General features: G+C 45.9%; 1 protein-coding gene across 1 annotated transcript in view; it reads left to right on the top strand.

The window, feature by feature from the left end:
- The first annotated feature begins 447 nt into the window (after positions 1-447).
- The window catches only part of Scimp (SLP adaptor and CSK interacting membrane protein), a 35,544-nt gene continuing 25,519 nt past the window's right edge, over positions 448-10,472 (top strand). Inside the window, exon 1 of the mRNA XM_070001390.1 lies at positions 448-575. Coding sequence (XP_069857491.1) covers positions 567-575 — 9 coding nt within the window. The 5' untranslated portion in view covers positions 448-566. The remainder of the gene's footprint in view (positions 576-10,472) is intronic.

The raw sequence follows: 10,472 nt of genomic DNA, 5'->3' as shown, positions 1-10,472 counted from the left end.
AGAGAGAGAGAGAGAGAAAGAGAGAGAGAAAGAGAGAGAGAAAGAGAGAAAGAGAGAGAAAGAGAGAGAGAAAGAGAGAAAGAAAGAGAGAAAGAAAGAGAGAAAGAGAGAAAAGAAAGAGAGAAAAGAGAGAAAAGAAAGAAAGAAAAAGAAGGGAGAGAGAAAAAGAAGGGAGAGAAGGAAGGAAAGAGAAAGAAAGAAGAGAAAGGAAGGAAGGAAGGAGGGAGGGTAGGTGGGAAGAAGGAAAGAGAACAAAAGGAAGGAAGGAAAGAAGGGAGAGAGACAGAGACAGAGAGACAGAGAAAGACACAGAGAGAAATTTGGCTCTGGGAAATCCCGGGCAGTGGCTTCCCTGGGAAGTGGAATGGCTGCCTTGGTCACGGCGCTCAGCCCCCTCTCCCTCCATGGGCTGGCTGGCAGGAAAGAGGAAGTACTGGCAGGCTGGTGCTCATGCCCGGCCCCCAGGGCTGAGTGAGGGCTGGGAGGCAGCACTGCAACTGTCAGCGGCACCCAAACACAACCCTCAGTGTGCAGCTGCCCTCAAAGGCTCTCCCATCTGGACACCCATGACCCAGGTAAATGCTGCATCTTTCCTACATCCACTTTCCTGCTACCACAGGCCAGTGGCAGCAGGTACCATGTCCATGAGAGCAATCGCAGGGTGTGGGCTGGATGGGGATGGAGAAACACTGGCTTTGGGCTATGCTACCTCAGGCAGTATTTCTTCTATCCCAGCTTCTGTTCCTGGTGTGTGTGAAGAGATGATGAAGTCTACTTCTTCCGTTGAGATGAGGCACTAATTGGGAGTGGGCTGTGTACAGTGGAGGAGAGGATACTGATGTGAGACTTGATAGTTGGTCTAGAAGAGGATTCCTGCAGCTCTGGGCTGCTGGTCAGGGCAAGGCATTGACTAGGTGAGCTACATCTTGGGGCCTGTGGATGAAGCAACTGGTACACCAAAAGTCTTAGTATCTTGGTCACTGCATTTCTGGTGTTCAGAAAGCTACACACTGACTGCAGAGGCATCAGGATGGAGGTATGTTGGCTGGGGTGATATCTTGATTGAGCTGTCTGCCTCTTGCTCTCTAGAAAATTAATCTGGGAGCTGGGGATGTGGCTTAGTGGTAGAGTGCTTGCCTAGCATGCATGGAGCCCTGGGTTCAATTCTGTTTATATGTTTACCATATAAACAGAAAAAGACAGACGTGGCACTGTGGTTCAAGTGGTAGAGTGCCCAGGCCCTGAGTTCAAGCCCCAGGACTGGTAAAAGAAAAAAAAAAAGAAAGAAAAAAAAATTAATCTGGGAGGAGACATGGGTTCTACATGTTAATTTCCAACTCCAATTGCTGTACTTCTTCTGAAAGCTACTCCCTTCTCTGGCCCCATTGCATTGTGGACCTCTGAAGGACAATCCACTGAGGGTATGGCTTCCTGGTTCCCGGTTCCTGGTACCATGACTACCCTTGTAGCCTTAGCAATTGGAGGCAGAGATAGGAGAATCACTGAGCCCAGGCGTTCAAGACCAATCTAGGAAAGACCCTGTCTATTTTATATATGTGTGTATGCATATATATTATAATACACTATAAATGTAAAATATATAATAGATATTTTATATATTATGTATATATTATATAGTGTCTCTCTATATAATAACATATGTATATATATGTACAAAATAAAAGAAAGAAAGAAAAGAGGACATTGTTGAATCTGGAGAACACAAGGCTGAGGAGCTTCAGAAAATTTTTAGGATTTTTTTTTTTCTTCTGAAGATCTGAAAATTGCAGAGAAGTAGGGATAAACAATGATCCCAGGGCTGGGAAGGTGGCTCAGTGGTAGAGCACTTGCCTTACATGCATGAGGCCCTGGGTTCCTCAGCACCACATAAGCAGAAAAAAAAAAGCCGGAAGTAGCGCTGTGGCTCAAGTGGTAGAGCGCTAACCTTAAGCTGAAGAGCTGAGGGACAGCGCCCAGGCCCAGAGTTCAGGCCCCACGACCGGACCAAAACAAAAAAAACAAAATAATGATCCCAAATTCCACTACCTCATGCAAACTACTGTGGATAATTTAATGTATTGTGTTATTGATCTTTTTCTCCTAGGTGAGGATAATTTTGAGATTTTTCATGTGTTTTATTTGGATCTAAACACATTCAAGAAATAGGAATGTTTATAACTAGAATTGTTTATTTGTTTTTGTTTTTGTTTTGTTTTTGGTCCGGTCGTGAGGCATGAACTCTGGGCCTGGGCGCTGTCCCTCAGCTCTTCAGCTCAAGGCTAGCGCTCTACCACTTGAGCCACAGCACCACTTCCGGCTTTTTTCTTATGTGGTGCTGAGGAATCAAACCCAGGGCCTCTGGCATGCAAGGCAAGCACACTACCACTGAGCCACCTTCCCAGCCCCATAATTAGAATTGTTTATAACTAGAAAATTTTGATGTTTTTCAACTATAATTAGCAGTATCCTACAGTTTGCTGGGTCTGCAAAATATGGATAAATTTATAATCCTCTATTGAAATTAGGAACAAATATAGCAACAGGCTTATAGTAAGTTGTAATATATACTTTGAATACTCCTTATTTTGTGTTTGTATCATTACAATAGTGTCACCATAGTTATTCTTCCAAAGAAAGGGAAGTTGGGGTGGGCAAATGAAGTGGGTGAATTAAAATGAATATGGTCCAAATTGTTTGTTTGTTTTTTTTCTGGTTGTGCTCAAATTTTGCTCTCTACCATTTTGTGCCACAGTGCCAATTCTGGCTTTTTGATAGTTAATTGGAGATAAGAATTTCAGACTTTCCTTACTGGGCTGGCTTTGAACAATGATCCTCAGATCTCAGTCTCCTGTGTAGATAAGATTACAGGTATGAGCCAGCAGCTCCTAGCTATATTCCTAATTCTTTTCTTTTTCCTTTCTTTCTTTCTTTCTTTTTTTTTTTTTTGCCAGTTGTGGGGCCTGAACTCTGGGACTGGGCACTGTCCCTCAGCTCTTCAGCTCAAGGCTAGCACTCTACCATTTGAGTCACAGCGTCACTTCTGGCTTTTTTTTTCCTGCTTATGTGGTGTTGAGGAATCGAACCCAGGGTCTCATGCATGCAAGTAAGCACTCTACCACGGAGCCACCTTCCCAGCCCCAGTTATTATTATTATTTTTTGAGTCCGGTGGTGGGGCCTGAACTCTGAGCCTAGGCGCTGTCCCTAAGCTCTTCAGCTCAAGGCTAGCACTCTACCACTTGAGCCACAGCGCCACTTCCGGCTTTTTCCTTTTTGCTTATATGGTGCTGAGTAATCGAACCCAGAGCCTCAGACATGCAAGCAAGCACTCTACCACTGAGCCACCTTCTCAGCCCCAGTTATAATCAATTTAAGAAATTACTGGATCAGACACTAAAGCTTACAACTGTAATCCCAGCTACTCAGGAAGCTAAGACCTGAGGATCACAGTTCAAAGCTAGCCTGGGTAACAAAGTCCATAAGAGTCTTATCTCCTAACTAATTACCAAAAAAAGCCAGGATTTGGTTGTGAGTCAAACAGTAGAGTGCCAGCCTTGAGTGAAAAACTAAGGGACAGTACCTAGACCCTTAGTTCAAGCCCCAGTCCCAGCCCCCTCCCAGGAAATTACTGGAAAATAACTATTTTTACACAAAAAAAAAGTATATAGAATTGCATGCTATCTGACAAGAGGATTGAACACAGACTTTCTTGTATTCAAGGCCCATCCAGGGGACCCTGTGGCTGGGACAGAATCAAGTAGTGGCTTTGAGTGGGGATTAGGAGCAGGAGAAGGGCGTGAGCTTCAATCCCCGCTCCATGTGTTTCCTCATCCCACCTCCACGCCATCAGAATGGAAGGATTGCCCAGTTTGGGTGTGGAGAGTTGACATTCTCTCAATGTTATTTCAAGTGTGAATCTCTACATTATGTATCTGCAGAAAGATGTGCTATTCTTATGGATTTTGCATATCTAAATAAAAACAGAATGTTTTCTATGCAAATGCAGCTGCAAGACAACCAGACTGTAGTTCCGCACTTCAGGGTACAAACCTGGGAGCTGTCACCACCCAAGGGCCATTAGTGGACCAGTAACACAACCTGAGGGAGCCTAGGTTAGGAGGCCATGGGGAGGAGGCCACAGGGAGTCCCTGGAACTTCGGGGTATATACCTAGCAAAGGATCAGTAAGGCACAAAAGGTGAGAGTCTAAGACAGGTGTCAATACAATGGCTTTGGCCATGCTCAGCAGTGGGGACTCAGACTTCACTCTGCTTCCCTCATAAGGAATTTCTGAAAGGCTTACAGCAGGGAAGGGACAGGGTCACATTTATAGTCAGCAGCTGAGAATGGGACAAAGAAGTATTAGTAGCCAGCAAAAAGTGGAGCTATGGCTGGGAATGTGGTAGAGTGCTTGCCTTGCATGCATAAAGCCCTGGGTTCCATTCCTCAGTACTACATAAGCAGAAAAAGCCAAAAGTGGTGCTTTGGCTCACGTGGTAGAGTGCTAGCCTTGAGCAAAAGAAACCCTGGGACAGTGCCCAGGCCCTGAGTTTAAGCCCCAGAACTGGTGAAAATTAAATAAGTAAAGTCTGGATAAAAGTGGAGTTGTGGCTCAAGAGGTAGAATGCTAGCCTTGAGCACAAAAGTGCAGAAACAGTGTTCTGGCCTCGAGTTCAAGCCCCAGGACTGGTACCAATATATAGAGTTTAGGCCAGGTGCAAGTGGCTCTTGCCTGTAATCCTAGCTACTCAGGAGACTGAGATCTGAGGATCAGAGTTCAAAGCTAGCCTGGGCAGGAAAGTCCATGAGACTCCTATTTCCAATTAACTACTAGAAAACTGGAAAAATTTATTTTTGTCAGTCATGGGGCTTGAACTCAGTGCTAGCTTTGAGTAAAAGAGCTCAGAAACAGCACCCAGGCCCTGAGTTCAAGCTCCACGACCAACAAAAGTAAAATTTAAAAATATAATAATCCAGGTCTTGAAATGACAGGAGCAGAACTAAAGCAGGGAAAAATGCCAAGAGTGGTGGCTCATGCTTGTAATCTCAGCTCCTAAACTAGCAGAAGAGGAAGGATAGTTGGGTATGGTAGAGTGTACCTGTGATCCCAGCTAAGTAAGGGGCATAGGTACACCTGAGAGTAGATTCCATGCCTGCCTAGCAAGGTCCTGAGTTCAAAACCCAGTATTGAGGAAAGAAGGAAGGAAAGAAGGAAAGAAGGAAGGAAGGAAGGAGAAAAGGAAGGAAGGAAGGAAGGAGAGAGAAGATGGAGTGGAGGGAATAGACTAAAAGCTGAGGCAGAGGTGGAATCTGGAGACAGGAGCATGGAGGAAGAGAAATGAGGCAGAGGCTTCCATCTTTAGGTAGAAATGGAGGGACAAGAAAGAGAAGAGAGGGCTGGGAAGGTGGCTCAGTGGTAGAGCACTTGCCTTGCAATGCATGAGGCCCTGGGTTCGATTCCTCAGCACCACATAAGCAAAAAGAAAAAAAAAGCCGGAAGTGGTACTGTGGCTCAAGTGGTAGAGCGCTAGCCTTGAGCTGAAGAGCTGAGGGACAGTGCCCAGGCCCAGAGTTCAGTCCCCATGACCGGACCCAAAAAAAGAAAGAGAAGAGATGCTGGAGTCCTTCTTGTGACCCTCAGCTCTACTCTGGGCACACTTGAATTTCAAGTTGCTGTCATCTGCCCTTTTGGCCCTGGCTGCCATGACATCTGCCAGGTGTGGGGATGACTTTCCTGAACACCGTCAGTGTTCTTGTCTGGAAACGAGAAGAGCATCTCACAAGAGTTGCTGGTGCAGGATCTGGAATGCACGCAGCTCCTTGAGATCTGCTGATCTCTTTATTGCTTCCAGGTTCCAATGCCCTTCCAGGGATGTCTGTGAATTCTCTAGGAAGTGACTCTGACCCCCTGGTCAGCACTGGCTGGCAGCCTCATAGTGTGAAATTCTGTACAGTACCACCTCAGGGTTGAACTAAGTCCCTTTCTTGGTTCCCAGGACAGGCCACCAACACAAAGCTGCTCTGACAAACATCTCAGAAAACTGAGATCGAAGGATAAAAGTTGAAATTCAGCCTAGGCAGGCCAATCCAAGAGCCTCTTATCACCAGTTAAGCAGCAAGAAGCAGGAATTAAAGGTGTAGCTCAAGTGGGAGTAGAGGGCAAGTTCAAGCCCCAGTACTAGCGCATGTGGGCAAAGTATATCTCCAGAATTAGAGGCATAGCTTAGTTGGTATAGTGCTAGGCAACGAGTGAAAGCATCAGGTACTGAGTTTGAGTCCTGGTCTCAGACTTAAAAAAAAAAAAAGAAAGAAAGAAAGAAGCCGGGCGCCGGTGGCTCATGCCTGTGATTCTAGCTACTCAGGAGGCTGAAATCTGAGAATCGACGTTCAAAGCCAGTCCTGGCAGGAAAGTCCATGAGACTCCTATCTCCAATAAACCACTAGAAAAACCAGAAGTGGTGCTGTGGCTCAAGAGGTAGAGCGCTCGCCTTGAGCTGAAGAGCTGAGGGACAGTGCCCAGACCCAGAGTTCAAGCCCCATGACCGACAAAAAAAAAAGAAAGAAAGAAAGAAAGAAAGAAAGAAAGAAAGAAAGAAAGAAAGAAAGAAAGAAAGAAAGAAAGAAAAAGGAAGGAAAAGAAACTTGTTCCCTTGATGCTCAAGGCCAGTCAATATTTCATATTTGTGTGAATGTGTACCTTTCACATTGCCAACGGTATTTCTTACCAAAAATCTTGGTTGAAAAAGTAAAATGTGCCACATAAATCCAGGCTCAGGAACTTCTGATGTGATGTCACCATCACTGGCTCTTTTTTTTTTTTTTTGGTTGGGTGTGGGGCTTGAACTCTAGGCCTAGGCACTGTCCCTGCGCTCTTCAGCTCAAGGCGAGTGCTCTACCTCTTGAGCCACAGCACCACTTCTGGTTTTCTAGTGGTTTATTGGAGATAAGAGTGTCCCAGACTTTCCTGCCTGGGCTGGCTTTGAACCTCAATCCTCAGATCTCAGCCTCCTGAGTAGCTAGAATGACAGGTGTGAGCTACTGACGCCCCGCACTGGCTCGTTTCTTTTGAGAAGTGAGAGTTAGAGCTGTCCAGCTGCTTCCTACCACCACCTCACACCTTCTACCCACACCCCCCCCCTGCCTCTGTGGAATGCCTTGCTCAATCTTTTCTCCTAAAGCTGGGCATTGGTACACATAATCCTACATAGCCAGGAGGCTGAGATCTAAGGATCATGGTTCGAAGCCTGCCTTGGGCAGACAAATGAGAGATTCTCATCTCCAATTAACCAGCAAAAAGTCAGAAGTGGAGGTGCCAGCCCCCCGCCCTCTCTTTCTCTCTCTCTCTCTCTGTCTATCATGGGACTTGAGCTCAGCACCTGGGTACTGTCCCTGAACTTTTTGCTCAAGGCTAGGGCTCTATCACTTGAGCCATGGCTCCACTTGCAGCTTTTTTTTTTTTTTTTTTGGTAGTTAATTGGATAGAAGAGTCTCACAGACTTTTCTGCCCAGACTGGCTTCAAACAGTGACCCTCAGATTTCAGTCTCTTGAGTAGCTAAGATTACAGGCATGACCCATCCATGTAGGCTGAAGTTAGCATCTAAATGGTTTAGGTAGCTGCTTCTCTGGAGGGCTCACGATGCCAGGCAAAGGGAGAGGAGTAACCTTGCAAAGGGAACAGGGACCAAGGGAAGGAACCTTGAAAAGAACAACTCACATACAAGTGGTCACTATCATACTGTCACAAAAGAAGTCTGTCCCGAGTGGAGAAAGAAGCCATGATGTCTTTCATTCACCCTATACACCTGATCCTTACATGCCAGCGTGGGAGACATTGAAGAAACAACAATCACACCACGAAATAACTGTTAGTGCAACAGGCTCCCTGTCACCTGCTCATCATGAGCTATGACCAAGTGAGTGGCATACCCCTACAGGAAGCTGAGGTATGCTCACTGGGTAGGAGCAGGTGAGGAGGAAGGAATGCTCCAGAAGGAATGGCCACAGGGATATGCAGGGAAGAAAGCTGGGCTAGAAACATTGAAGGAGTTTGTTGCTCACTTAGTGGGGAGGTGGGGGCTGTTGGGTACAAACACTCAGCTTCCTGTTCTCCTACCTCAGTCTCCCCTAAAGTTTCACAACACATCCTCTCAATCCTTTGTTCCCCCCTTTTATTTATTTATTTATTTTTGGTCAGTCATGGGGCTTGAACTCAGGGCCTGAGCACTGTCACTGAGCTTTTTGCTCAAGGCTAGCACTCTGCCACTTTGAGCCACAGTGCCACTTCCCGTTTTCTGAATGGTTTATTGGAGATAAGAGTCTCACAGACTTTCCTGCCTGAGCTGGCTTAGAACAGTGATCCTCAGATCTCAGCCTCCTCAGTTTACAAAGGAAGTTTCTCATATTATAAACAAACAAACCTAACTCCCCACTCCATTCCCTCCAGTCTTGAAACTCAGGTTACCCTGTCTGTGGGATAGCCCTCTTTCCTGTTCCCATCCTCTGCCTGCTATTTCTCATTTCCCTTTGCAAGTTTTTTTTTTTCTCTTTCTATCCATTTGATCAATGGAAGTTTTCATCTCTCCCCTAATCTTCTCAGATGACAGCAAATGAGATGTTAAGCCTTCCCCAAGGGCAGGGTGATAAGGGATGGAAAAAGAGGGCCAGGGGCTGGGAAGGTGGCTCAGTGGTAGAGCTCTTGCCTTGCATGCCAGAGGCCCTGGGTTCGATTCCTCAGCACCACATAAGCAAAAAGAAAAAAGCCGGAAGTGGTGCTGTGGCTCAAGTGGTAGAGAGCTAGCCTTGAGCTGAAGAGCTGAGGGACAGCGCCCAGGCCCAGAGTTCAGGACCCACAACCGGGCCCAAAAAAAAAAGAAAAGAAAAGAAAAAGAAAAAGAGGGCCAAAGCTCTGAGTTCTTAAACAGGGAGCATGAGTTAGGATGTAGCTCAGTGGCAAAGCGCTTGCCTAGCAAGTGCAACATCCTAAGTTCAATCCCCAGTACCAAAAAGAGAGAAAAGATTTTAAAAAATACAGTTAAAAAACAAAAAAAAAACAAGGAGCACCATCCATCCTGTAGCGAGGGATTTGGGTTCAGAGTCCTTTCTGGTGTCTTTCATTGTTCCCAGGTCCTGCTGCTGCCACCTGGGAATCTATCTACACCCTGTTTCCTACCACCTCTGGCTGGTGAGGACTCAATCAGGCTCCTGCAGACAGGCCTAGTGTTGAGAACCATTCTGAATGTTTGTTAACAATGCTGATGCCAGGTCCCACAGTAGAACTATACGTCAGAACTGGGAGTCAAGAGGGGAACGTAGGCCCTAACATTAAAATATATTTAAATAGGGCTGGGAAGGTGGCTCTTGCCAAGAGCACTTGCCTTGCATGCCTGAGGCCCTGCGTTCAATTCCTTAGCACCACATAAGAAAAAAGCCGGAAGTGGCGCTGTGGCTCAAGTGGTAGAGGTGCTAGCCTTGAGCTGAAGAGCTGAGGGACAGCACCCAGGCCCAGAGTTCAAGCCCCACGACTGGACCCAAAAAAAAAAAAAGACACACACACACACACACACACATATATATATATATATATATATATATATATATATATATATATATTTAAATACATTTCCCAAGCAGTTCAAATATAATTTTGAGAAGTCTAGACTAGGTATGAAAATTTAAGGTTCTTGCCAGGTGCTAGTGCCTCATGCCTATAATCAGGAGGCTGAAATCTTAGGATTAATGTTCAAAGCTAGCCCAAGCAAGCCAGCCCAATGAATCTAACCTCTAATGAATCACCATAAAACTAGAAATGGAGGTGTGGTTCAAGTGGTAGAACACCAGCCTTGAGCAAAATACCTAAGGGACCTGAGTTCAAGCCATAGTACTAGCACACAAACAAACAAACAAAAAAGTTAGACAGACCTGGATTTTGTTTCTGATTTTCTTTTACTTGTTAGCATGGCTAGATTGGGCAGTTGGTAACCCTTCTGATCCTCTGTTTTCTTTTCTTTTTTGGGGGGGGGGGGTGTCTGGTCGTGGGGCCTGAACTCTGGGCCTGGGCGCTGTCCCTCAGCTCTTCAGCTCAAGGCTAGTGCTCTACCACTTGAGCCACAACACCACTTCTGGCTTTTTTTTCTTTTTGCTTATGTGGTGCTGGGGAATCGAACCCAGGGCCTCATGCATACAAGGCAAGCAGTCTACCACTGAGCCACCTTCCCAGCCCCTGATCCTCTGTTTTCTTATCCATAAACTGAAATGATGAAGAAGATTGTCTGCCTCCTACAGTTGTTGAAAGGACTAAGGACTGAGCAGCTGGGCTGTGGAGAGCAGTGAGCACTGAGAGGAGTCAGCAGCTCTAAGCTGCGCTTCCATGCTGAAGGAAGTTCTCGTGGTGTGCAGCAAAGCCCAGCTGAAGACACAAGCCTTGCCAATACTGGAAATTCTCCAACCATGTTCTGCTTTCTTTTTTTTTTTTTTT

Source organism: Dipodomys merriami, unplaced genomic scaffold, assembly GCF_024711535.1.
Source record: "Dipodomys merriami isolate MVZ:Mamm:240054 unplaced genomic scaffold, mDipMer1.0.p SCAF_59, whole genome shotgun sequence".
NCBI lineage: Eukaryota > Metazoa > Chordata > Mammalia > Rodentia > Heteromyidae > Dipodomys > Dipodomys merriami.
This window is presented reverse-complemented; position numbering and strand designations above follow the sequence as displayed.